This window comes from Trichoderma evansii (genome assembly GCF_050947405.1).
Source record: "Trichoderma evansii strain SZMC 28006 chromosome Unknown GGI43scaffold_1, whole genome shotgun sequence".
NCBI classification, from domain to species: Eukaryota; Fungi; Ascomycota; class Sordariomycetes; order Hypocreales; family Hypocreaceae; genus Trichoderma; species Trichoderma evansii.
The window spans coordinates 764,221-791,152 of NW_028145205.1; the positions used below are offsets into that span (position 1 = coordinate 764,221).

General features: G+C 47.5%; 7 protein-coding genes across 7 annotated transcripts; 4 read left to right on the top strand and 3 right to left on the bottom strand.

Moving 5' to 3' along the window:
* Nucleotides 1-220: 220 nt before the first annotated feature.
* On the bottom strand, nt 221-3,858 carry GGI43DRAFT_6626 (armadillo-type protein). Its single transcript, XM_083210123.1, has 3 exons — nt 3,589-3,858; nt 353-3,309; nt 221-287 (listed from the first exon to the last, which is right to left on the bottom strand). The coding sequence occupies exons 1-3, from the start codon at nt 3,738-3,740 to the stop codon at nt 229-231; spliced, it is 3,168 nt and encodes a 1,055-aa protein (XP_083065874.1). The 5' UTR covers nt 3,741-3,858; the 3' UTR covers nt 221-228.
* A 3,219-nt stretch (nt 3,859-7,077) lies between these two features.
* GGI43DRAFT_427019 (uncharacterized protein) lies at nt 7,078-10,667 on the top strand (the record flags this gene model as incomplete). Its single annotated transcript, XM_083208758.1, has 6 exons — nt 7,078-7,302; nt 7,354-7,418; nt 7,469-7,571; nt 7,636-8,142; nt 8,256-8,447; nt 8,514-10,667. 6 exons carry the CDS (start codon nt 7,078-7,080, stop codon nt 10,665-10,667), a joined length of 3,246 nt encoding a protein of 1,081 aa, XP_083065875.1.
* Nucleotides 10,668-11,375: 708 nt separating this feature from the next.
* Nucleotides 11,376-12,173, top strand: GGI43DRAFT_378276 (macro domain-containing protein; the record flags this gene model as incomplete). The annotated part of the gene is made up of 2 exons (XM_083202672.1): nt 11,376-12,064; nt 12,116-12,173. The coding sequence occupies 2 exons, from the start codon at nt 11,376-11,378 to the stop codon at nt 12,171-12,173; spliced, it is 747 nt and encodes a 248-aa protein (XP_083065876.1).
* A 222-nt stretch (nt 12,174-12,395) lies between these two features.
* On the bottom strand, nt 12,396-15,906 carry GGI43DRAFT_6744 (uncharacterized protein). The gene is made up of 5 exons (XM_083210135.1): nt 15,640-15,906; nt 15,338-15,549; nt 15,160-15,275; nt 14,162-15,089; nt 12,396-14,097 (listed from the first exon to the last, which is right to left on the bottom strand). Exons 1-5 carry the CDS (start codon nt 15,740-15,742, stop codon nt 12,583-12,585), a joined length of 2,874 nt encoding a protein of 957 aa, XP_083065877.1. The 5' UTR covers nt 15,743-15,906; the 3' UTR covers nt 12,396-12,582.
* A 2,710-nt stretch (nt 15,907-18,616) lies between these two features.
* GGI43DRAFT_427020 (uncharacterized protein) lies at nt 18,617-21,617 on the top strand (the record flags this gene model as incomplete). The annotated part of the gene is made up of 5 exons (XM_083208759.1): nt 18,617-19,608; nt 19,686-20,815; nt 20,893-20,936; nt 21,054-21,206; nt 21,282-21,617. 5 exons carry the CDS (start codon nt 18,617-18,619, stop codon nt 21,615-21,617), a joined length of 2,655 nt encoding a protein of 884 aa, XP_083065878.1.
* Nucleotides 21,618-23,111: 1,494 nt separating this feature from the next.
* On the bottom strand, nt 23,112-23,890 carry GGI43DRAFT_389826 (uncharacterized protein). The gene has a single exon (XM_083204245.1). The coding sequence runs from the start codon at nt 23,863-23,865 to the stop codon at nt 23,575-23,577; it is 291 nt and encodes a 96-aa protein (XP_083065879.1). The 5' UTR covers nt 23,866-23,890; the 3' UTR covers nt 23,112-23,574.
* A 158-nt stretch (nt 23,891-24,048) lies between these two features.
* On the top strand, nt 24,049-25,870 carry GGI43DRAFT_389827 (uncharacterized protein). Its single transcript, XM_083204246.1, has one exon. It carries the CDS (start codon nt 24,730-24,732, stop codon nt 25,591-25,593), a length of 864 nt encoding a protein of 287 aa, XP_083065880.1. The 5' UTR covers nt 24,049-24,729; the 3' UTR covers nt 25,594-25,870.
* Nucleotides 25,871-26,932: the final 1,062 nt, after the last annotated feature.

Consider the following 26,932-nt stretch of genomic DNA (forward strand, 5'->3'; position numbering starts at 1 on the left):
AACTGTGTTTCCCGCACTCATCCAGGCCATTCCATTCTATTGAGAAGGCCCTCTCTATCGGCAAACCCGAGCATGCAATCATCGCAAGAACGCATCGCAACTTTTCCTGTACCAATCCGTATTTTTCATCACAATTAAAACAAAAAAAGAAAATAAGAAAACATTCTCTAAGCCGTCAAAGGACTAGACGTCATCGAAATGCCGTGATGTAGGGGTATGTTGAATCGTTTACAGGTCATCCTCGTCGCTGAACACCTCCTCACCACGCTTTCGGCGGGCCATACGCTCTGTAGAAAATCCGAGTTAGTTAATGTTGACACCATCTTGTGGTATTGTTTTGAAGTAGACTTACCCTTCTTCTTCTTTCGCAGCTCAGCAGATGACAGCTTAGCCTTCTTCTTGGTGCTGACGATCTTGTTGCCCATGGCATCGAACTTGTCCTCCTCATCATCATCATCGCCCTTGAGACGAGGACCAGAACCCTGGCCCTGGACCCAGTTGTGGCCGGAAGGAGTCATCTTGCCGTCCATGACAGCCCAGACCTCCTCAGTCAAGTCCTTGGTGAACTCAGCAGAGTGAGTAATGATGATAACACCACCCTCGAACTTCTTCAGGGCCTTGGACAGGGCACCCAGAGAGTCACGATCCAGATAGTTGGTAGGCTCGTCAAGGACGATCAAGTGGGGTCGCTGCCAAGAGCAAGCAGCCAAGACAGTCTTGACACGCTGACCACCAGACAGACCACGCATACGGGAGTGAGAAACCAGCTCAGCATCGAGACCGAAGTTGGCGCAGTGGGTCTCAATCTCCTTTCGGACCAGAGGTCTGAACTGACCAGAGGCAAGGGCCTCCTTCATATCGACATCAGCGACCATCTTCTGGTGAGAGGCCAACAGCTCGTTACGGGGCAGCCAAACGTTGTCAGCAGACATCATGGGAACCCAGCGCTCGTTCTTCATGCCGACGTTCTCACCCAGAGCGAATGAACACTCGTACTCGTAGCTGTTCTTGAACTTTCTACGGCCGTTGATGCCAATGACACGACGCTGAGTACCCTCGATCTTGAAGACCTTGTCCATAGCCTTCTCATCAGCCTCGGTGATGATCTTGTTGGCACGGTCCATGGTCTCACGATCCTCACCAGTCTGGAAACGCCACTGGATGTACTCGGAAGGAGTCTTGTCCAAGTGGTTATCGATGTGGGCGAAAGCGTGCTGCTTGATGTAGGCGATACGGATGTTCTCGTGCTGGTAGATCTCACCACCAGTGGGGATGAGCTCACCGCAGAGAACGTTGATCAGGGTAGACTTGCCAGCACCGTTGGGACCAATGACGGCAATACGAGAGCCCAGAGAGCACTGGAAGCTGATTTCCTGAATCTGGGGCTTGGAGGTACCGGGGTACTGGAAGGACATCTTGGTAGCACGCAAGATAGCCTTGGCCTTGGTCTTGACACCCTCAAGGAAACCGGGCTCGGGGAAGCTGAACTCGATCTCAGAGGCACCAAGCTCGTAGTAGGACTTGGCAGAAGGAACACGCTTGACGAACTCCTTCAGGTTACCACGGTAACGCTTAAGCTTGAAGCGCTCGTAGTGAACGATGTGCTGGCAGACGTTGTCAAGGAAGCCGGAGTCGTGAGAGACGATGATGGAAGTGCAAGGAGAGTTGACGAGGTAGTCCTCGAGCCACTTAACGTTCTTCACGTCCAAGTGGTTAGTAGGCTCGTCAAGAAGCAGGATATCGGGGGCCTCGAAGACAGCACGGCACAGAGCGAGCTTCATCTTCCAACCACCAGAGAGGGCGGAAATCTCACCCTGGACCATCTGCTCGGTGAAACCGAACTCGTCCAGGCGCTTCTCGACATCAGCTTTGCTGACATCGACCTCGGCCTCAGCCAGCTTCTTCATGGTCCAGTCAATGGTGGTCATCTCAGTGTCAGCGGAGTCGAGATCGTGCTCAACGAAGACAGTCTTGACTTCGCTCTGCTTGGGGAAACCCTCGACCTGCTCGTTGTTGATGGCACGCATGAGAGTAGACTTGCCGGAACCGTTGGGGCCGCAAAGACCATAACGCTGGCCACGCTTGAGGCGAAGGTGGGTCTGGTTAAGCAGAATCTTGGCACCGTAGGCAAGAGAGAAGGTGCAGTTGCAAAGATCCTCACCCTCTTCCTCATCGGCCTCAGTCTCGGCCTCGGCCTCAGCGCCGGGGGAAGCACGCTTGCGGAGAGTCTCAACAACGCTCTCAGCGTTGTCAATGCCGGTGATGACGGCAACGTAGGGCTTAAGGTTCTCAACCCAGACGATAGGCTCAGTCTCCTTCATGTCGACGAGCTGGCCAGCAATGGCAGCGATGTACTCAGCGACGGGGCCCATCTTCTCAACGAGAGAAGCGTAGCGGGTGGAGAGGACCTCCTTGGCCTTGGTGAGGACGATGGTGATATCACCGTCGTTGCGGACCTCAGGGATCTTGCCATCGACAACGTTACCGACACGGTACAGGGTGTCAAGAGCCTGCTTGGTCTTCTCACGAGCCTCGGGGTCAGCAAGGTTGTCGTAGTTCTTCTGGAGACCTGGCATCATCTTGGGCAAGAAAGGAGCAACGATGTTGGGGTCGTCGACCAGCTTGCACATGTTGTCAACAATGACAGCAGTCTTTCGCTTGATGGCAGTCTCACGCTCAGCGAGACCACGATCCAGCAGAGGAACCATAAGAGCGAGGGTAGGCTCCTGGACTTCGGTAACGAAGGTGGTGGCACCGAGAAGGTGGACAGTCTCGGGGACGTTCTCGGGCTTAGCAATACACTTGATCAGCTCGGGAATGAATCGCTCAATATCCTTGTTGACGATCAGCTGGCAGATGGTCTCCATGACCTTGTAGGCGTGCTCCTTGACCTCCTTCTTGGTGTCCCACATGGCCTCAGAGACGACGGGGATCAGCTCGGGGACACGGTAGGAGAGAGGAGCAGGGGCAGTCTTGACAAGAGCAAGGATGAAGTCCAGAGCAGCCATCTTTTCAGGCCACTTCTGGGCAGTGCGGATAGACTCCATCAGATAGGGGAGGGCAGCCTTGACAGCGTTGCCGTTGATGGCGCTGGCAATGGCCAGAACAGCAGCGTTGGCGGCATTCTTGACGGCGGTGATCTTGTCGCCAACGGCGGCAAGGACAACGGGCAGAAGAATGATCAGGTAGGGCTCGACGCCGGCGCCAACCTCAGAGTGAGAAGCAATGGCCTCAACGGCGAGGGCGGCCTTCTCACGGAGAGTGGCATCCTTCTTGTTGACGAGAGCCTTCTTGATGTCGTCGATGGTCCTGCAGAAAAAAACACTGTTAGTACCGATGGCGGCTAAAATTATGGCGGTACAGCGAAAAGAAAACTTTTTTTCCCAGTGAATTTGGCCACTAACGTAGCCACCGAACGGAGGGGTAGGCCAGCGGAAACCCCGCTGTGAGTGGCGGGGCACTCGTTGGCCAGGTAAGATTAGAGGCGAAAAAAAAGAGTTTTCCCCGCCAAGGGGAGAAAAAAAAAAAAAGAGAAGAAAAAAAAAAAAAAAACGTGAGTTTCGAGTGTATCGTCAGGGATAAACTTACTTCTCGGGGACGGCCTGGTCGCTGATGCGGCCATTGATGAAGCCGGCAAGCTCTCCAGCAGACTGCTTGATGTCCGCCGCCTCCTTGGAGACGGTGAGCTTCTGGAAGAGCTCGTCGAGGACCTTGAGGGACTCGGCACCTTCGTTAGGCATGTTGGCGATGATGTAGAAGAGGGTTATAAAAGTCGGAGGATTAGAGAATCGAAGTCGATTGGAATCTGTCGATATCTACCACAGGCAGTAAAGACTTTTCAATCGAGTAGTCAAGAGAGACGATGGAGGAATCGACTCTGCCTGTTATTTCTTCGAAGACGCTGCTCGATGGGGAGGAACCAAAGAACAACTCGTCAGGGACTGTGTGAATACAAGTCCGAGGTTCGTCGAAAGAGATGACGACCAAATATGAGAAAATAATGAAGGAGATGGAGGTAGGGAGGTCAAAGGAGAAAAAAAGGTGGGAGGGCGACAAGTTTTTAAAAAGGCTGCGGCCGCCCAAGAGCCAGCTTCGAGTCCACAACTTTTTTTTTTCGCGGGGCGTGTCGCTAAAATCGGGCAGCCCAGAAAGATTTTTTTGCTGCCCCTCCATTGGGCGCTGAGGCTGGCTTATCAGCTCTATCAGTGCCGCGCTAAGCCTGTCCAGGATGACGCTGTGGTGAGGCAAAGGCGGTGAGGCGTCTGGGTACTAAATTTCGAGAAAAAATTGCTGTGGCTGTCGAAACAGAAGGAATTCGATGTGCAGCGAATTTTTTCTAGCTTTTTTTTTTTTGCCGCTCGACGGGTCCTAGTCCTGCTCCCTAGAGGCGCCTGGTACCCCAGCATTGAGCTCTAGGTGGCGGAGTCTAAGGTCTGAGAGTTCTCTCCATATTGCGTCTTGTATTGAGGGTATTGTGTCCACGAAGTATATACTCCGAGATTGCGAATAGTTGCCGTAACCCAAGCCTCTCGCATCTGTGAAATTCTATCTGGACAGGCATCTTCATTGGCCAGAGTCTAGTGATTTTACAGACGTAGTATCTCCTTCTTACGGCATCTGGTGATATTGGGGGTATCGAGGGCTGAGATACGAATACTCCCCCAGATTCAGGGGTGAATGAGCTCAGTCTTCGCAGCTTTTCCCGCCAAAAGCCTCACATGCATCGTGTTCTGCCGCTACTGATCTGTACACTACTCGGCTATATGGCGTAGTGGTGCTGCAGGCAGGGACTGGTGGGGGAGGGCAAAATGCTCCCTTGATCTGCCGCCACGCATTGCTATAAGATATATTGCTATCCCCCCTATGGCCGATGGTGTGTCTCACATCTCGCCCAGCCGGATCCGCCCCTGCATATGGAGTGGTAAGAATGGTGCTACTCCAAGCTTACTGCCAGTTACGAAGGGTCCAAATGCATGTATGCGGTACCTGTAGTCTGCACCCATTGGCCCTCTCGCTACATGTACTGCTGGCAAAGCTGTTGTGAATTCTGGTTGGGCCTACAAGTATTATGCATGGACTGAGGCGGTGTCAGAAGCTCTCGCACTTATCGGCTTGGCCGGACTGAATTCCTGCTCCCATTTGGCACTTCCAGCTCCTTTTCAGAAAAAAAAAAAATAAGACAACAGGGCGGCTGCGTTGTCAGTGCATTCTGCCTGGTGCCTTCTCGTATAGCTGTCTGTGGTCAGTCTGGGCATAATACTCCGTGCCGAGTAATGGAGATGTCACACCTGACATAGAGCTGCCCTCCTTATCCATCTTCGCGGTGACGGTGGGGCTGGCAGAAAAAAAAAAGTTACCAAATAAACTCGGCCTGCCATTCCTGTCCAGCTTTGTCGCCACGTTGTCACTGTCAGTGAGCCTCAGTGGCTGGATTTGGGACGGCGTGGAGAACCGCCCCAGGCTAGCATGTGCTCCGTACGTCTTGAGTCTGTTCTGCGCTGTGCGTGCTGCCAGCCTCGGATTGAAGAAGCGCCTCGTCGATGTTGAAATGCAGGTCTCACGCTCGGCCAGTCCAGATATGCATTCAGGTTCAACATCCAGGTAAATCGAATCGCCAATTCCTTAGGTCCATCGCCATGATCCACCACTATCGCGGGGCCCCAGAGTCCAGTTTGCTGCAGCGTCTTTGCCCATGTTAGATGCGGACTCACCGACTATCAGATGCGGCATAGGGCACATATAGACGGGGCTCGCTCGTCGGGCGCATTGATGTCCTAGCGATGAAATCAGCAAACTTGGGCTTCCAATTGAAAGCAGATTCACCAGAGGCATACTCGTAGATACTCATGTAGGTATTAGGAGGCAGTGAAGGGCGAGGAAAGTAAAATCGGCTTCAGCATCTGTAGATACCACAACACGGATCCATGGTAGGTGCGACATCAAGCTTCATCCATTGCTGACTCATCACGATATCTCTGATCTGAGTCTCAAGAGCCGCTTGTTTCAATCATTGATTCAGCTTTTACGCTTTCGGAAACGGCTCTAGAAGAGGTTTGACGAAAAACTGGCCAAATAAAGGTCTTTCATGTCTCGCGCTTGCTGCTCTTTATTCTTCCTACTAAACAAAGCTCCACTGCCTCCTTTGTCGAGCTCTTGGGTTGCTTCGCATTTTGTAAATGCTAACAAAGGTATCCCTAGCTATTGAAGCTCATTATTGTGATCTTTTGAGAGAAACGACAAAGAATAATTTTTTGTATATGCTCACTTATTCTCTCCTCTTGGCCGTCTTATTGCGGCGGTGCCTTTTCTCAATCCCGATATCCTTGCCAACCCTGATCTTATAATTTCGCGCTTGTTATCGGTCATACTTGTATTAACGACAGTGCCACTGTTCTTTCGATATTGCTTCTATTTTAAACTCTGTAGCCTTTCATAGCTCTTTGTATTTAGATATTATACCCTCAGAGCTACCTGTTGGTGAGTTTAACAAAGGTGATCGCATCGCATTACCAATATCACATTTGCTTTGCATGGGTCAATCCAGCAGTAACCAAATCTGAATATACCCGTTGGAAAAATAAATTTCTTCTTCTCTTTTGTAACCTGCTTCAATCAGCCAAAGCCTACTATAGAGCATCTTTTCGTTAGAAGTCTGGTTTTTAGGTAGCCAATTCAGCTACACAATTCACCTCATCCCATATTTTCATCCCTCTCCTTCTTGCCACTAGTACAGAGACAAGCGTACGATAACTCTCCATCGATATAATAATGAGCCACCACTCAACTGAACCGAGCAGCTCTTCATAAGCTGGTTCGGACAGGCAAGATAGCCCACCATGGCCTGACGTATATGTCCCTATATGGACAACGCCAGGTTGGAGCGATGATGCCGTTGCTCGCACCGACACGGATTTCGAAATCTGTGACCCCGTTAAATATGTGATAAGGCCAATGATGCTAGATACGGATAAGGCAAAGAATCCATCAGAGCATGCCGTGAGATTTGGCATTTTCCCAGGGCGTTCTGACGGGCGTTCATGCAGCTCGCCGACCCGGTTAACAACACAGTTGATAGCGATGCAAAATCAGCCCAACAAAAACATTACAAGAAGAGCGTTAACTAGCAAACTCGAGGAATTAGCTCGAAAGAAAGGACTCCATATCGATGAATATATCACATCCCAAACCTCTAATTCACTACAGCAAGATGAACAGGAACGTGAATACGTAAGGGCATTTGACGAATTACTCATTGAAGAATTTTGGCATCGGTGTCTTTTTGGGGATATGACTATGGATGAGGTTGGTATATTCGGACACTACTCTGTTAGGCTACTTGCTAACAACTATCAGTTATTAGCTGGGAATTATTTTGAAGTAGGTGCCTTTCAGAACAATCTTGGCGGGCCCATAAATAGGTTAGAATAAGTTACAACATTTTCTCATACTACTTGCTAATATATTTCAGGTTGTTCTCTCGAGAAAGGTGGGATCACTGTCCTACTGGCGCAGTAGATGTCAGCGCCGTCCTTTACAACCTTGATGGAACCTTTTGTCCTATGGAGCCTGGTGTAAGTTTTGTTTCTCGAACAAGGCTTGAAGTAATAGAAAAGGAAATTAACGTGGCCTTCATAGTTTTATGACCTCGTATGGGATAGTCTTCAGCCAACCCTTCAGATGGCTACGAGAATGTTTTGTCAAGAGGATCCTTTCTTTAAAGCAATACTCGATGTGAGAAATTGGTACGATGCACGGTCAACTATTGACAGCCAGGCTCAAGGAACAGCTGAACCAGTTATCAGGATAGAGATTCGAAGCGATAACAACGAGGCAATAGGATATAGACATAATGTCAAGCCTTCCCCAACATTTAATCCAGTTGCACTTACGTTTAAAGTACTAGAGGAGAAGTTACAGTTGCGAATTGTCACTGCTCATTATGACATAGAGCCGCCAATTGGCGAGTTCAAGGTACAGACAGCAGTGGGTGGGACGCACTACGATCTCTCAGACCGTAGTAGGTCTATCTGTATAAACCTCTGTGCAGAGATTGTGTGGCAGCTCATGACGTCCCGATATAGCTCTTCCGAGAAAACTATGATTAGCTGGATGCTTTCAACGACAATTGTGCACGAATTATGTGTAAGTGGTTCTGACATCTATACCTCTTTATTGTGAAATATATTTCGCATATGATATTAGGCACGCTCTTAAAGCAATTTAAGCACATTTACTGACCCAAATATTGACCATAGTATGCCATCATAGAAGCAACACTCTTATGGATTCGGTACCCCGACGACTACGGAGTTACGGATCCAGTAGATCTCCGATTCTGCGAGCTACTTCTGAAGGAATTATATATCTCAGATTCACAATACAATTCCCTAGAACCATACTATAAAGATGATTCATCAAATGAAATCGGAGAGGCTTTTGAAAGACATGTATGCTTTATTAATAGGAATAAATAGAGAAAAAAAAAACAGAACACTAATGAGTTATCTTTCCAGGTTTTAGGTCAGAGCCCATTTCCAATGGCCAAGGCTTCCTCTTGTAAGCCCATATTTCTATCCTTTTACGGCGGTCTTACATCTTCATTCGATCAAAGCGATACTTTTCTAAAAAGTACCAAACAAGATGGCATAGAGGCGCCACATAAGCTGGGTGAATTATCGTTCACGTTCAATCCTCACACCACGATTCAGACCTTCTTCAAAAAAGAGTTTTGGAATACCACATTCAAGAAATACGGTTCATCAGCCTTAAAGAGCGCCCCAACCAACCCTCTGAAAGTCGCTTGGTTTTCAGCTGTAGAGTCTGCCACATTTTACAGCTCAGTCGCTGGCCTCAGTTTTGGAAGCTCTGAATTTCGACGACGAGCCTGTAGCTTTATCTGGGAACTGCATAAAAGCGGCCAGCAAGTTATTGCGCAGTACCTCAAGGCCCTGATTTATGACGCTTGGCAGTTTGCCATGCTTGCCAAGCGTTTTGTTAATTTTGCGGAAAAGTGGTATTATAGGGGGAAGAGGCTTGCAGGCTTTGTTGCAAATACACGTATGATTGCACTTGAAGCGGGAACCTTCTATCTACATCAGAACAGAGGCATCGATATTGATCACAAGAAACAAGTAGCTTCAACATTCCATGCGCAGTGGCAGAAACTACGAAACCACCGCTACATCGAACCAGATGAGGTTTCCATATCGTTAAAGGGACCAATGGATCAGTTTACATCGGCCATCTGTCAAGCAGAGGCTGATTATGATAAGCGCATTACCAAGTCACTAATGGAATTTTCTCACCACCTGCACCAAGAGTTGTGTTTGCAAGAAACCATGGCAGCTCAACTATATGAGCTGCCGATTGGATTTTGGGAGCACTATATACATGGCATCCCAGGCCATCAATTGATTTGGAAAGCGAGGACTGGCAAGATCATTATTCAACTGACCAGCTTACTTAAGGACCTTAATGGGCTTCAGAATTACTTGCCATCTTGGAGAAATGAGTGGCAAGCTAAAATTCTGTCTTGGCTAACGTCATTTCAAAATATCCTGACTCTCATATCCCAAGATGCCAGAGAAGTGCATATCAACTGGCGGGAGATGTTTCATACGGTGCCCATGCTGCGTAAGTCGAGGCGTAAATTGTGGGAAAGGTGGTACTTTTTGGCCAAACGAGCAATTCTCAATCTCAAAGGCGAGCAGCTTGCTAAATTGGAAGAGTTCGAAAACCTGTATTCTCAAGAATTCGATCTAAACAAGTACAAGATGATCTTACCAGGTCGAAGCGCAAATGAACAAGGAATTGCCGAGAAGTGGGCAGGCCTATTGAATAACATTGTGGAGTTTGAACGAGATGAGAGCAAGCTGATGGAAGACTTGGGACGGGAGGAGATACAAATTTTGGAATCCTCCTCGAGGATAACCTCTATAGCCGCGAAAATGGACCCCAAAGTTCTAGGACAGTATCGAACACGGGAGATTCGTCACGAGCTGGAAACTATCAGACAAAATGAAAGAAAGATGCAACTTGAGCGCACAGAGTCGTATGTTCAAGAAGCCTTTGAAAGAGATGCTCCTACGCATCCAATGTGGGCATATCAACTACAGAAGGCACAAAAGGCCGCAAGGAACCCTCCTATTACATCTACTGAGCCACAAATTACACGAGTTCTCATGCAAGACCACCCTATTCCTCATACGAGCTCTGAAAACAGAAAGAAGAGAACTTGGGATCTTTGCGACAATTCACTTGATATCGTTGAGACTCCTGTGCGAAAGAGGCGACCAGCTATTTTGCCACAAAGGATCGATAGTCTGTCCCAAGCGGTTATGGAAATCAGCAACAGCAGCAATGGCAATGTCCACATGCCTGCAGGACGAGCCCCAAAGTTGGTCTATCGAGATATCCAAATTTCAGGTGACGTCCTTGAAGAGCTTGCGGAATCTGTCCAGCAAGACATGGACGTAATAATGAGTGATGACAATGAAGATGTCAAAATTCATCGAACCAACCAACTCCTCACAACTAAGATAGAATATGCCATGGATGAACATACAAAAGCGTTGAATGAGGCGGCAGAATGGCAGCAGAAGGCTCATGAGCTTGCTCAAGAAGAGCGAAACAAGGCAGACGAGCTGCAGGGCGAGGAGGGAACTTGAACGTCGAGATGATAGAGTTGTAGGATTTTTAGGCTTCTATATTGCTACTTTCTTTTAGTATTTTAGATCTCAATTAATGAGATATTAGCATGCAATTTGTATTTTAGACAGGAACAATACACATATATTTCCATAGATGTTGCTACCACCTATCACCACGGCGATACACTCATGATTACTAGGAGATGGCAACGAAACCAAGAAAATTGACTAAAAAATGAAGCGTTACATCTATAAATAAATCGTTCGAGAGCTATTTCTTGCTTAATAAAGCTTCAGAGAATTGCCTAGTGTGACCCTTTAGTCGGGTATTTGCTTGCCCTCCAATATGCGCCGACGACTAGCAGGCGTGTACCTCTCAGCACTGTGCGCCTTCAATATCATAACGTCACCTCACTCTCACTTCTTGATACAGCTTTCTTTACACTTTCTCTCGCCCTTTTTCTTGTCATCCCATTTTCCTGGTGATAACAAAGCGAGAATTCAATGCTGCGTTGCACCTCCAGCTCCATTGCAGCACTCAAAGGCCTAAAACCAAGCTACCTACGAGTAACGTACCCAATCCACCACACACTTGTAGGTATATGCCCCAGTCTCTCACCAAAACACCAAAAACTTGATTCTCACAAAGCTTTACAGCAACAACACACTCGCCGCACCCCATCGCATTCGCATCTCAAGCCATCTTCTTCACACCAACATTTCGCCATGGCTTACATTACTAATTATTTTTCTTCTTCATCTTCTTCCTCCTCCCGACGATCTCCCCCTAAGCCTGCCCGCGACATGCCCACCATCCACCACCTCTATTCCACCAACCGCCTCTCGCCGCCCCAGGGTCCATTCCCATACAAGCCCTTCCGAGAGATCTCACCAGACGAAAAACTCAATGCCCGCGTATGCCTCGTCCGCGCAGACATCACTACCCTCCCCGTTGATGCCATCGTCAACGCCGCAAACTCCTCTCTCCTCGGCGGCGGCGGCGTCGACGGCGCCATCCACGCCGCTGCCGGCCCAGGCCTCGTGCAAGAATGCATCACCAAATATCCGGAAGGCTGCGACACCGGCCAGGCCGTCATCACCAGGGGCCACCGCCTCCTCGCCAAGCACGTCATCCACACCGTCGGCCCCATCTTCCGCAGCGAGAGGGTGAGTCGACCCCTCCTGCAGAGCTGCTATCTACAGAGCCTCAAGGTCGCCGAGGAGAATGGATGCTCCAGCATCGCCTTCAGTGCCGTCAGCACTGGCATTTACGGGTATCCGAGCACTCTGGCTTGTGCCGCAGCCTGTGATGCAGTGAGACAGTATCTTGACGAGGACACCACGAATCAGATCCAGAAAGTGGTATTCGTGACGTTTTTAGACAAGGATTTAAACGCATATAGCAATACAATTCCGTAAGTAACTACCAACTTTTAGTGAAATATATATACTAATGCTTCGAGAAGCCACTATTTTCCTCCCATAGACCACGATGGGGTGGAAGAGCCACCCAACCGAGACTAAGGATTGGAGAGAAGGAAACGGAAGGCAAAAATTAGCGAATCTTCAGCTGGTATATTCGGTTGAATGAGATAAGGGATGGGTGCATTTAATTCTAAAGCGTTATGTCACATTGAAATCGTTTGAGTCTTTAGAAAAATGTCATGAATACATAAAAGCCATAAATAACATCCGGTCCTCCCCTTAAAAAAAAATGCAACGCGCAAAGTCATTCCTACATTGAGCATCATCACCCGTTCGGCCAAGTCCCCATGTCCAAGCTCAGTCCACGACATACAAAAGAATGCGACCCTGCTCTGGTAGCATCTCATCAAATCAGAACCATATGGGTATATATACGCCCTCCTTAGACCAAAGATAATACACACAGTCCTCACTCCTTTGCTGCACTTTTCACGCCAAGCTCAGTTGCTTAGCTACCACCACTTGGGCCACCTTGCCCTCCCTTATTCTTCTTTCTCCGTCTTCTCTTCTTTGCTCCTTGGGAAGGCTGCCCAGATGTGGGACTATCAGGGTTAGGATCCTCGGCTTCGAGTTCTTCAGTGTCAGCGCGTGCAAGAGGTGCCGGTGCCGTGGCTTCAGGAGCTTTAGATGATGTATCTTCCGGTGCCTTGGATGACGTGACTTCAGGTGCCTCGAACGGATCATATCCTTCATTAGGCTTGGATGTTACACCTTCAAGGGCATTGAACGGTTCATCCTCGGGAGCCTTAGACGATACAGCTCCAGGAGCTTGGGGAAAATCGACTTCAGGGGCTTTGGAGGATACGCCTTCAAGAGTTTCTGTTGGCAGATCTTCAGGAGCCATAAACGGAACATACTCGGGAGCCTCAAGGGGAGCACCTTCTGGGGCTTGGAAGGGCATCGCTTCAGGAGCTTCAGATTGTGAATCATCAGGCGTCTTGGATGGAACATCTTCAGACCACTCGAAGGCTATGTCTTCAGATACTTTAGAGGGAACATCTTCGGGGGCTTTGGATTCGGAGGCTTTGGATTCGGAGGCCTTGGATGGTGCATCTCGAGTTTCTGGCTCGGCCTCTGATTCGGCTTCTGGTTCAGCCTCTGGTTCAGCCTCGGGTTCAGCCTCTGGTTCAGCTTCTGGTTCAGCCTCGGGTTCAGTCTCGGAGGGGTGTGTAAAAGGATGTGTAGGTTCCTCGGTCAGCTGAGCCAATTCATCAGATGGCTTGACGGGCTTTGCAGATTCTTCAGTGGTTTCAATCAACTGTTCCGAGCTGCTCTGGCCAGCTTCCTCTCTTGTATCACCCGATGTGCTTGCAGGCCTATGTCTTACATCCTTTACAGTTTTGCCAGCGGAGTCGCTTTCCTCATGGGTCGATTCAAAGTAAGAGTTTTTGAACTCATCGTGGGTGCTACCATCTCCAATTTTGGTATCCTGGCTGGTCGGATATTGGACATGATCACTGATATCAGACAGCATAGACCTCAGCTCAGCGATTTCACCTCGGAGCTTCTTAATCTCAAGGACAGCGGGGTCCACCTCCAGGTTGGGCTTGACAGCCTCGCACTTCTTGGCCCAGCCTTCGGCTCCAAAGTCAATTTCGTGTGCCAATTGTTCCCACTCTTCAATGATATCATCATCTTCTTCCCCACGTGCCCGATTGCGGCGGATAGCGTACGCAGTACGAGTCTCAAAGAAGGCTGTGATCAAGAGAAGCGGAGAGTATAAAAAGCCCATGACACAATCATTGATGAATTCGTAAACTCTCTTGCTCATCCACCATTCAAATAGAGCCGAAATTACAATCTCTATCAAGTTGAATGGAGCAATGTAAACATTTTCATCTGGTGCCCGAACAAACTGCATTGTCTTTTGAGCGAAGAGCGCCAAATATTCATCATCCGCGTTGTCATAGATATCCTCGTAAGCAGAGTTGTAGAGGGCAATGAGAATATTGAGAAGAATGACCTGGTAATGTATGTTAGCGTAAGACACAATATGCTATCGGTGAAAATTGGGCAGAAGAACGTACCATGACGATAAATGTAAAGCAGTAGTACAGAATAGCACCCCAAGGTGGCCCAAAGGCATCGAAGCCATCAAACTCTGGACTCCCAAGAATAGCTCTCATCATAGACTCAATGATGAACACTACATCATCAGCCACATTGTCGTCGGTAAGGTCAAGGCCGATGAAAGCCTGCAAGAAGCCGACAATTATGACGATAAGAAGAGCAAAAAAGATCACAGACTCTTTCATCATGACCTTAAGAACCACGAGCATTGCGCCAAAGAACCTGAAGCTGTCCAGGTAGAGCAAGAGGCGGCACCAAAACATGGGGGCGGTAAAAGCCAGAATATTGTATCCCAAGGTGCTATAATACGTTCGGCCATCAGTGTGGGCCGCAAAGGTCAAGCCAATGATGCGGAATACAAAAGAAGCCGTCAAAAATGCATATAGGATTGCATTGAATGCATTCCAAAAACCCAGAATTTGAGGCCCAGCTTTGTAAACCTTGAGCAATTCGTCGCATACAAAGCCAAGCGTAAAAGCGTACAAAGCTCCTTCAGCGATATCGATGACGCCACTAGCGTTGACAGTATTGATGGCAATTGTGAAGAGGGCAAGATAGATGAGTGAGAACAAAAGCTGGGCAAGATTTTGGTTTCTGGGGCTTCGCATCCGATCCGGGTCCATATGAACAAAGAATCTAGTGTTGTCCTTATTATCGTAATCCACGAAGACGGACGGATCGTTCTCGTCTTGGACTAGCCAACCACGCCATAGATAGCTGATGCATTTTTGATAGCCTGAAGATCCAATGACTCGAACGGCGTGTAAATCAACAGCTTTTTCAATGACATTGACGGGAGGGGTTGGTATGCCGTTTGCAATGTATGAATATCGACGCAATAACACAGAGTGCAGAAGGTACGCAGTGTCTTCTTCTTCCTCGATACTAGTCTCAATATTAGCATATCAATCAAGATAACGGATACCAACAAATAATTGTGTCTCGGATCACGTACAGAGCCTTTGCTATGACGCCGCATGCTTCAGCTCGGAGGTTGTGTAGCCCGGCATCCCAGAGCTCGACATTGGCTTCATGCGTGAACCAGCGTTGGTTTACGAGTAAAGAGTAGACCTAGTACGATCAGTGGGTGATCGCCATAATAGACGGTAACATATTTCCAAGTAACTACATACCACACAACCCCTGTTCTCTTGACCGCCTGCTTCCTTGGCTGCCCGAACGACGTGTGGTGTGATGATGCGGCTGTGCGGTTCTGTGATTCGACTCTCTTCCATCTCACACGGCACGCACTGTTGGACCAGATGCCTTAGCCGAAGGCATACTTTTGTAACTTCGGCCGGCGGAATGGCAGAGTCTATGTCCTCATTACGAATATGCGGAAGCACTATGGCCAGGGCACGGAGCTTTTTGTTAGCAGGGCGAGCTCCAGGGCACGAGACAAGAGCTAAAGTGCCATTGAAAGGATTTCACTTACGAGCACGCTCTTCTTCGTGAAGCCAATGACGGCCAGAGTGGCTGCCATGTCTATTGAAGCCAAGGAGGCGATCAATGTTGCGCCAGCGGTTGCTGCGAGGCATGATGACGACAATCGAGAGACGGTGAGCGATACAGCGGATGCAACAAAATGCCAAAGTGGCTCAAAAGCCTCGCGGCTGTGGTCAATCCACCGTGCAGGTCAAAAATTGAGTCAAAGACGCCAAAAATAATGAACAGCAGTCACCAACCGCGCGGCGGCGAAGAAAAAAGCTGGAGGCACTGCAGCAATGCAAGCTGAGTTGAAAGGGCAAAAACAAGGTCCTACTCACTGCCCTACTAATACTGTCGGGTCACTTTGTTTTAGCGGCAAAACGATGGATACCTTACCACTGCCCTAGCCAGGGAGCAGCGTCTATTTTTGCTTAAGCTTCACGGCATAGACAGGTTGTGCATTAGCTGATTGCATCGTGGAAGCGGCCTGAGCAGAGCCCGAAGTGAGCTTATCGCTGTTATGGAGCTACAGCCGCCAGCGCTAGCACCCCGCATGACGCAACAGCACCGCCAGCTGCCATTCCTGGAGCAGCCTAGCATCGACTTGCTGCCAGCATTAGCGCTTCTTCAGCGCCTCTAGCAAATCGACGATGGCAGCTAGAGACGGCGAATTAGATGGCCAGGAGATTGTAGCTCTGATGCCCCGTTGCTGAGATCATACTAAGAAAGTTGGGCGCTAACGACGATGATTCGAGCGGCCTCGTATCTCGGACTGCTGCCCGTTAATTAAAGACTCATACATGCCGCTGCGTTGCTACCTTAGGCCGCAAAGCAGCAAATCATGTATGTCGTGCGGCCGCCTGTCGGATGTTTCTTTGCCCAATGTCGGATCTGGGCGTCTTCTCTGGCTTCCAAGAGGCTCAAGGAATCATGCACGCTCTCAACTGATTCGAGCCAAGCCATGTGCTGCAGAATGTTACACGTGAGGGAGTGGTCGCCTATGAAACACATCAGGTCAGACACATGGCTCTGCCATTGGGCGAATCGGATACATATTGCACTGCTGTACGAGTAATTTATTGCATGAAATTGTCTCATGCTTTGCGGCAGTGCCACTCTTATTATCTGGCACCTCTTCAGTGGATACCGGGTAGATTTATGTACATGCATGCAGCTGCCAAAGTATATAACATGATCGTGGTGTCATATCACAGGTCTTGTATGTAGTAAATGCCATTATTGGAAGACGTATATGCCTCACCTATTTGCAATCTAGGCAAATCGTAAGTGTCAGAGCTATCATGCCTCTGCGTATCATACATCAAGTTGTCGTTGGAGCTGGAGCATCCTCACAATCGGCCCAATATTAGCCGCCGTGTGGATGCGTGGATATCAGCATTTGATGGTCATTGACACTTTTCGAATTTTTTTTATCGATAGCTTCCGTGGGTTTTTGATGTATCGTTTCTGGAACAGTAAAGAACATTGAAGCCAGGTGCTTACATGTACCTATCTATCTCCCGGAGATATAGGTACTCATAGAGCAAAGGACAATTACAATACGAAAAAGTAAATTCTCATATTGGAAGACACAGTATGGAAGATTCATCTCGATTTCTATATCTAGTACTAAGCAATACAAAATAAAAAGTAAATAGTATCTATAGTTATACCCCTAAACCAGTTCTATACCAATTGTCGCCAGCAAATATTTATTAAACAATACAAATCATAGACTGCGCAAATGGAATGGGAAGCCCATTGGAGCCAAGGGGAATATGATCATAAATACCACTTGTACCCCCAAGACTATCAGTTGACACGCTAGCCATTTCATTCTGACAATTTGTATCAGAAAACATATGGGCAGTCAATTCTATCTCCATTAGCGCCTATGCTAGCATAAACCGAAGTAAATGCACTGAACACAAAGCAATTTCTTTCCTGGGTAGGAACATAACTGCCCAGTTCGCCTTTACAGTTGATTGCATTATAAAAGGAAATGCTGCCTTTAAAAGAACCTGTGGCTCTTGCATCTGAGCCAGCCGCTGCTGCTATAACAAGGGGAAGACTGAGCGTCATGTTTGCTGGTAAAATTAGCTATGGCCAGAAACATATATAGTAACACAATATCTTACATAATATAATGTGTATATTAAACGGAGAGAGAAAGAAAATAAACTTTGTATTCAAAATTTGATTCAGCTTAGGTACATATTGACAGTTAAGCTATGGCAGGGGGCTTCGTTAAGTTTATACTTAAAAAGTGGAAAAAGAGTTTATATTATAGAAATACTGCTTTAATCTTTAGTCTGGGGGTAACTGCACTAAATAGCAAGTACCAATCCGTTTCTCCATCTCTAGAATCTCAGTATTCCAAACCATGTCGGCACTTATATTTAGTTTTAATTTTTGTAGTTGTGGTTGGCATATTCTTTGGACTCTCATTGAAATGGGGAGAAAAAAAGCCTAAGAAATAGCCTAAGAAGGAGTAGTGCAAGAAGTAGTATAACTTATATAATACTATAGGCGCTATTTTGCTTATCTCGTTCATTATTTGTTTCAATGACTTATTCCAGCTGCTTACCTATATAATTATTACTTAATGCGCTATGCTTAACTACACGTAGAGTAGCCAACCTGCGAGAGAGAACCAGTATAATAAAAATACTGGACATGCTTATTAATGAGTATTACGAATATGTCCAATCTTCTAGCAAGTGAGATCGTGGTCAAAGTGAAGGATCACAGCTGGCGGCGCCTTCTATCACCTATTGTGCGGAAGCTATGTTTGGCAGTGTTGAGGTATTTTAAAAAATTTAGCCAAACTTGAAGCTTTTATCCCCAGTCACCGTATCTTCATGCTTACCAAACATCACTTCGAACCGTCGCTTAGTAGTAGCTACAGCTCTCTCAAAGCAATAAAATATCTCTTTGACTCGAAACTAGCGTCCTCACCAACTTGAAAGCCACGGATAATCGCCATGGAGGATCCAAAGAAAGAGATTACAACCAAAGACATACTTAGCACCCCATTTATTCAGCATGCCAACGATATAGACAAGAACTCTGGCGTTGTTGTCAGTATGAACCGCCGCAGCAGTGTTATCTATAGTGCCTCAGAAGACAGTACCTGTTCTTCGTACGAATCTTTCGAAAGCGTCTCCTCGGATTCGAAAAAACGCAAAAAGACGACCCGAAATCAGTCGAAACCCCCACCATCTGGGACAAAAGATTCAGAGAAACATGACGAACTCGTTCAATCCGTCTCCATCTTAGAAAACAAAAACGACCGTGCGCCTTCAATATACGGTAAATTCGAGGCTGAATGGCTGCTATCAAAGTTAGAGCAGCTTCAAGAACGTCTAGATGAGGGGTTGCAGAAGTTGATAGATACAGCGGATGGCGACCTCTCTTCATCTACGCACCTACAATGTGCATATGGAGACCCACCAGCAGTGTCACAGTCTGATCTTCCTGCTACAAACAACCGGTCTTTTCTCAAAGATTCGTCTAATAACAACACGGAATTGGATAAGCAACATTTGGAATCGTTACCTGAACTGTCACCAGGGACTTCACTTTCTCTCGTGTCTTCATCCGTATCTACGCCTCAAGTTTCATCTGAACACTCACCCCTTACCAAGCGAGAGCAAAGCACAGAAAACGAGAAGACCAGTTTCAATGGTCATCATTTGCCGAAATTCAGGCGCCTCGACCGCCTTTGGAATGTATCAGAGCAGAAATTTATAATAATGGAAACCACAGAAGAGCATGGTCATCATGATGCTTCCCAAGCTAAAGACTACATCTTTGTGATTCGTCGAGATTTAAATTGCGACAAAACTCACATTAAAACCACCGTAGAGATCAAGGACAGCCTATTAAAGGAATGCCTACAAAACGTCATAGGAAATATCTCTGGCGTCAATTTTGCCGAAGAAAATCCTATACTTGATCCAAAGACTTTATTTCTGTAAGAATTACTTGGCCCTATTAATACATACCCACATCCCTCGGTCTTCTTTACTAACAATTGTTCCACTTCAATAGCTACTTGGACGATTTCAAGAACCATCACGAATCATTAGCCCAAACAAGGCCCTACAACAAAAAAGGGCATTGGATGAAGAAAAAGTGGAATGTGATTTCTACCCAAAGGAGATGTCTTAAAACTCTCATCGAATACCTAGAAGAAGAGTTTGCAGAAGCCAAGAAGAATCTCAATTTAATGCTAGGCAAAGGAGTCATAACTTTTGACTTATTATGGGCACTCTGGAAGCCCTTTACGTTGATATACTCACCTATTTATCGATACCATGATATTCCTTGGGTGTCCATGGTGATTTGTGCAGAGAAATGCAAGAGCCGGTCTTCAGCAGAGTTTGAATATTCTGTAGAGTCCAGATTTGTCGATTTTAACGGCGAGACGCTCACCTATAAGAGATTGAAGAAAGAGGTGCAGCATTTCAATGGTGCCGTCAACATCACCAGCCTTCCGTTTTACCCACTTCAATACCACAAGGATGAAACCCAAATTCGCCGTTTGTTAGTCGAACGCGGTGCCAAATTTGTATCGCTCCAAGGAATACACCACAAATCGTATACGGGTACCGCGTTTCAGCTTATTCACAGCAAGAATGAGGCAGTGACAAAATTTCTTGAGGAGCAGAGCAGGATAATGATAGATCCCGTGGGCTTTCGAAAAGTATATCCGGAATTTTTCGAGACAACAGACTTGCCTACTCAATATACGAATGATGATGAAACTTTCAACAATGGTGTAAAGCCCCAGAATCTTATTGATATGATATCTACTAAAAAGGCTGAAGATGGTCCGCACAATCTCAGAAGCGATTTGAAAATTAGCAAAGGCTCACCCAGCAGTTCAAACACATGGTCAAAGAGAGATTGTATGGAAAAGATAAGGCTAGAGCTGGCAAAAAACAACCTTTTACTTTTATGTTCTCCCGTTATAGTAGGATATTCTCTTGCGAGCTTGGAATGGCTCGAGTTTGATGTGCGTGGTATCGAAGATGTCAAGTGGAATGAAGAAGCATGGGATTCTCTTGTGCTTGAAGAGAAGATGAAGGAGTTGATCAAGGCGTCCGTGGCATCCCACATCTCTAATTCGGCATTTGATATCAATAATGATGTGTTGACGAAGAGGAAAGGGTTGACCAGTGAGTAGCTCCATCCCCACAACTCAAGACGTTAACTAGTTTCCCCTTGCAGCACAGGAATACTGATCTTTATCCAGTCGTGCTACATGGCCCTCCAGGGACTGGAAAGACGCTTACGGTGGTGGGGATTAGCGATCATCTAAGGCGTCCTTTGTTGATGCTGCCAGCTAAAGAATTGATGGGGTGCTGTGCTGTTTCGGTCAGCTCCATGCTAACTAAGATCCTAACTACCTGTCAGAGCTGGAATGCCATTGTAGTATTTGACGATGCCCAAATACTTTTGGAAAAATATGACGTCTTTAGCATCGAGCGGAATTCTTTGGTGGCCACCGTTTCACGGCATCTGGAATCTTTTCAAGGCATCATTTTCTTAACATGTGATACCATCCGGGTAAGTTGAGATATACCCGCTATACGCTATGACCAAATACTATTGCATGCTGCGTTTAAACTAACAATGGAAAAGGCATTTGATGGAGCATATCAATCGCGGATTGACTTTGTCCTAAAATATGATGAACCAGACAGAAGAGGTAAAAGTATCATCCTCAAGCGAGCTATTCGTCGAGCAACGGCGCTGGATCTTGGGAAAACAGACACACTCTGCGATGAAGACTACGGTAAACTCGTGGAGAACGATCTCAGCAGCCGCGAGATTGAGAAGGCAGTTGAGCTAGCCCTAAGTTTAGCAGAGGCGAGAAAGGAAGCGCTCGGGAGACGGCATTTGCAGGATGTCATGGAGATGCAAGAAAAATACAGATGTAATTTTGGAGGAAGGGACTATCGGAATTACTTTTCTTGATCTTGGATCTTTCCAGGGTAGATGCGCGAAGAGGGGTTTGTCTTTTTTTCTTTTACGGAGTATACTTTTACTTCTTGCTGATTATGTGCTTTATAATATTAATATCCCCCCTCCTTCTTTTATTCATAGTATGCGCAATCCTGCTTATGCCTCGTCAGGTTGCCTCGTCAGGTAGCACAAGAGCAACGGAAGAAAGATTACATATACAAAGTAGGTATTGAAGTACGTCCTGGCACATAACTTACATTGAGTGCATAAAAAGGCAGTGTACTGCATAAAGGTGAATGCCCCATCTTGTTTCATGTTAATCGATATTTCAGTGCCACGAACCCTCAAGACATTTTGATAGAGCCTTTTATGGTGGATGTGGTCACCAAAGAATCGACAGATTACCGTTTTTTGTCTCAGCGATAGTGAGATTCTCCATGCTCAAGGCAAGACATGGTACGAGACCACCATTCCCCCCTATCTTGGTAAGAAAACGGAATTTGCAAGAATAAAATGCCATATTCTGCTCCTTATTCTTGGCGAAGCATTTGGAATCCAATACTCGCTGAGCACACCGAGATATCAATGCTTTGTATTCCATATACACTTACGTATACGTAATTGTGCTTTATACAAACCGGAGGGAGAGAGTATTGGTATTACAAGTTCCGATCCTTGCATTAGTTTGGATTAGTGGTCTATGCACTGTCTGTCCCCTGGCGATCGGTTGCTAGTGCTCGTGATCCAAGGATAATAAGCTTTCTTTCATTTGCAAAACAGGAAAAGCTGCAGAACATCCTCGTAGGGGGTTCAGAGGCTGTCGAACGTTGTCACCGTTAATAGAATGTCGAAGGAAGACACAAAGAAGGGGTGACGCGGATCCGATTGCTGCGGCTGGGTCGTTGTGGAGACCCGGAAGCCGGAATATGCACTCATACGGAGAAAAAAAGAGGATTGGCAGCGGATGGATTCAAAGGGGGGAGGCGGAGCCGTGTGTCAATGCGTTTATAGGAGAAGCGATGGGGCCATGGGGGAAGAAAAACAGGGAAATCGAGGAAACAAGAATAGCATCAGCGGGGAGAGAGGAGACGAGATTGGGACGGTGGTCTGAGTTGGAATGAATTGTATGGAGAACCAGAGCTTGTACCGGCAATATATATGCGAGAACAATTAAGCGGTATTTGACATATTAGATGAATTAAAATGGCGGTGACGCGGTAGTTACGCGTTATAAAGAGGCTGGAGTTGATGGAATGCTAGTGCAAAACAGGTTGTGGCATGGTGTTTTGGTATTACTAGTTTGGTTTGGCGAATCAGAGGGCTGAAGCACTATTGAGTTCGGTAGCTGCAACACCCTGAGTCACTTGATGGCATTAGTGCATCAGCAGTGCTAGCACATTGAGGCAGCAGCCCGTAGATGGGTAGTTGTGAATAAAAGAAACTGTAAATAAAAAGAAGAAGAACATATTGTGAAAATAACGCAAAAAATCTTGTTCTTCCACAAGGCGGCGACCAAAAGGTGCTGTGCATAAACGAGAAAGCCTCTCAACTCAATCCAATACGAGCTCAACCTTGGAATCAAGACAATGACTAAGCTCGCTGCGTGGACTATGTGGATGAGAATTGCCGATTCTTACCGCCTTGAGCGTCTGGGGTGGTGGCATTAAACTTGCACGCTCAAGTGGTTAGGATTTTAGCCGTTGGCTTGGCTTTTCGCGGACCCGGCAGCCCGATGCAGCAAAGGCTCGATTTCGACGAAATTGCTTCGCAGGGGTGCGGACGAGCTCATTTCCCTTTTTGCGCTTCCCCCCTCGCCAGCTCTTGTCAATTAGGCGAGAATGCTACGGAGTAACAGTCATACAATTGCTCTTTTTTCATTCCAGAAGGCGCCTGGGCGTTGCGGGTTTTGGTAGTCTGCGGCCTTGGCGAGATGGCTGGGCGGTGGGCGGCGGGCAGTGAGAAAAAAGGATCAGAAGAGATAGTGATGTCTCATATTTGGAGCCTGGCTGGGAGGTGACAGGTAGTCGCCAAAGGCAACTTTGAACAGAAATCCATCTGGGAGGTTGAGGGGGAAAACACAAGGATTGGGAAGATTAATTTGGCAGACGAGGCCCGAAGCAGATGCCATTCGCCTTGATTTGATGGTGTTCAACGAGTAGTGTAATAGGTGTAATAGATCACATATAGAAAATAGTAAAACACTAGTACAGATACTTGTACATGCCAGCAAAATACTGCGTTGAAGGGGTACCGAGTACATGAAATTACCACCAGTACTACTAAAATGACAGGCATCCATTAAAGCATATCCATGCGTACATCGCGTGGTGGATCGTCAACGGCCATTGTGAACCATCAATGGCTACTAATCTGCGTCAGTACCGTCGTCTGTCTGCCACACACCTCGGTTACACAGAGCAGATAAAAATTCCGCGGACAAAGAGCGAAAACCAAAGAGAATCTTCTCGAGCGTCCGTTACCAAATAATCGCCAAAGCACACAACAATACCGCACTTCTTGTCCTGTTTGTGGGCTGACGCGGCGAGATCCAGGCACTCAATCCGGGCTCCACCGCGCAGCTGAGCCAATGGCGGCCGGCGGGTACCTGGTGGTTCTTGGACCGCTGCAAAGACAGGGGTCTCCTGGGCTGTTTCATGGGGGCAGCATCGCGGCCTTAGGGGGCCGTCGACAAAGAGTTTTACGAGCCAGGCGTTGCCAAAGAGCGCTAGAACGTGCTGCGACTGGGTCCAATCACTGATCCCTTTCCACCCCTGCCGCTGAACATGAAGCCTGGTCCCCTGCCGCATGCGTAAATAACGTCCGCTTTCCCTCCTCCTTTCGTCCTATTCCTCTTCCTCCTCACCCCGTCTTTCACTCTTCTCAGAGCCATTCCTTGAAAACCAGACATCGCCGGCGCCCGTTTTCAGCGTTCGACAACACCTTCTTTTAGCACCTCCTACAAAAGCAAAAAGGCTTCCTTCGCGCACCTAGTCGCCCACCGCTCCTTCAGCCAAATACAGACGCGCAAGCCGTATTCTGGGAATACCTAAGACGATCGATCACTCATTTGGATATATATCAAATACACAGCATCTTCAAGTTTCGACAACAAAACACCGACATCATGAAGTTCTCCACCACCTCTGTTCTCCTGGCTGCCGCCCTCGGCGTCTCTGCCCACCCCAGCGGCCACGTTCACCAGCGCGCCCACAACTCTCTCCAGGCCCGCGGTGACTTCGTCATGGCCAACAAGCCCGCCGCTGCTCCCACTTCCACCGCCGCTCCTATCGCCACTCCTACTCCCTCCTCTGCTGCCCCTGCCAAGGATGCCACCTCTGGTGGCTCTGGTAGCTCGACCGCGCAAGGCTTCTGTGGCAAGCCCCTCAGCAAGCGTGCTACCGCCGCTGAGATTGCTTATAAGGGCAATGTCGGCGGCACTGGCGCCCTGGCCGGCTGCAACATCATGGCCGTCCAGAGCAAATTTGCCTCCCAGTATCAATACACCGCTGCTTTCAACAATGCTGGCGGCGACTCTCAATGCAAGTGCTGGAACAAGATCGGACCCGATGGTGGTATCAACGGCTTCTTCAACGGCAACGAAGCCTTGACATTCTCCTTACCCGCTGGTGGCTCTCAGACTATCGCTTTCGACGGTAACTCTCAGGGTGCCTGCGCTTGCGGAGAGGGCAGCCTTCCTTTGACCTCCATTGGCGAATTCGCTGCTACTTGGTTCGAGTTTGATTTTGGCAATCTCTCCAACGGTGGTTGGTCCGGTTACGATGCCTCCTGCCTCGTGTCCGCCGCTGCCAACCTGCCCATCCCCGGCCTCAAGGTCTGCCTTGCCTCTGGGAGCACATGCTCCACCATCTACCCCGGCGGCAAGGGCGACAATGCTTTCGTCGCCGGTACTGCGGCCATGGACGGCATTGGTGGCAACCTGACCCCTGGTGACCAATCACTCGTCGTCACCGTTAACTACCAGGGTTAAGTTCTCGATTCTCACTGGAAGACGAAGGGAGAAGTGGAATAGAGAAAATTAGTTGGGCTAGGTTCTGGGATTTATTTTTACATGATTTCGACTTGAGAATTTCTTACGTGGAGAATATCTACGGTGTTTTTGGTGTGTGGCTTTTACGGTTTCCCCCCGATACCCATCGAGTGCATGGGACAAAGACCACTCAAAGTTGCTCGAATCCGTGTTTTATATATATATATTTACGGTTCTTTTATATATATAATTGAAATGTTTATTTGATTTTCTTCTATATGAGTCATGCCTACTGTAGTTTATTTCACCAATGCGTGATTATCATTGAGCTTAATTCTAACTTTCTTTTGAAAACAACAGCGAAAATGGTGGATGGCGTTACACCATTCCACTCACACGTCTTTCTCTTATTGTGCCTTTGTCTTGAGGCGAATTTACTATTGGCAAAATTTAAACTAAGCAGTACGCCATGGCGTTTTCCTTTCCGTTGGTTCTTGAACTTGCCAACTCGCGTAACTGAAGCCAACGGTTTACTAAATGTCTAGTCTGTGTTCTAAAAGTCCGCCTCGAATTTTTCCATTTGACAAAACGGCCCTCATTGAGTCGCTTCATTGGTTTTCTCCTCCCCTCTCGCGTGTACTACTAGCATCACGGATCTTTTCTTGTTTACCGGAAAGTTACCGATCTAGACACTCTCGTTTAGGCATCCGACCCGTAGCTAATGCAGGTCACAAAAATTTTCCCTTCCATGGCCTCCGATTGCACAGGACATTGTAAAACTATTGCTTTTCTGTAAAGCATAATCCTTTCCCCTCTTTTTAAAATGCTCGTTTTAGAGTAAATGGTAGCACGGGTGAGCATCCGAGTGGTCAATTAGGTGCACTGCATACGTATTACACGTCAGAGGGTAAGTAAAACCTCACACTTACACGCACATCTCCATCAAAAAAAGTGAAGCGGCCTGCAGCGGGTTGTTCGGTCGGCTCGAGTCATTGATGAGTTGGCAGAGGGCCGGTGGGTGTGCCTTGCCACATGGGAAATGGATCTGGTTGGCCTTGTCAGGTACTAGCGGGATTTCTTAAGAACCGGTTATATCATGACAAACCCGATCGGTACACTTTGAGGAATCCATGGTGACATACTTTAGCGGTGGACGTTTAGATCTTTTGAGGTGGAGGGAATCCACCGAGTCGGCGATTATTCTAGAGTTACCTTGGCATGTGAGGAACCAAGTTTCTTGTTTTCGCTTGTCGGTGATGGTGGGGAAGGCTATGGAGTTTGAGGCATTATTCTGGTTGGAGAGAACTACATACTATTCCACTGAATGGTGGCAAAAAAC

Excerpts from the sequence above, each read along its gene's own strand:
- GGI43DRAFT_6744 (XM_083210135.1), bottom strand. The coding sequence starts at position 15,742 with ATGCCTCGCAGCAACCGCTGGCGCAACATTGATCGCCTCCTTGGCTTC. Across the intron at positions 15,276-15,337 it reads AAGAGAACAGGGGTTGTGTG|GTCTACTCTTTACTCGTAAA; the intron begins GTATGTAGTTAC and ends TGATCGTACTAG. Across the intron at positions 15,090-15,159 it reads GGCGTCATAGCAAAGGCTCT|TATCGAGGAAGAAGAAGACA; the intron begins GTACGTGATCCG and ends TATTGAGACTAG.
- GGI43DRAFT_389827 (XM_083204246.1), top strand. The coding sequence starts at position 24,730 with ATGAAGTTCTCCACCACCTCTGTTCTCCTGGCTGCCGCCCTCGGCGTC.
- GGI43DRAFT_6626 (XM_083210123.1), bottom strand. The coding sequence starts at position 3,740 with ATGCCTAACGAAGGTGCCGAGTCCCTCAAGGTCCTCGACGAGCTCTTC. Across the intron at positions 3,310-3,588 it reads GACCAGGCCGTCCCCGAGAA|GACCATCGACGACATCAAGA; the intron begins GTAAGTTTATCC and ends TTTTTTCTGCAG. Across the intron at positions 288-352 it reads GCTGCGAAAGAAGAAGAAGG|AGCGTATGGCCCGCCGAAAG; the intron begins GTAAGTCTACTT and ends GATTTTCTACAG.
- GGI43DRAFT_389826 (XM_083204245.1), bottom strand. The coding sequence starts at position 23,865 with ATGTACTCGGTACCCCTTCAACGCAGTATTTTGCTGGCATGTACAAGT.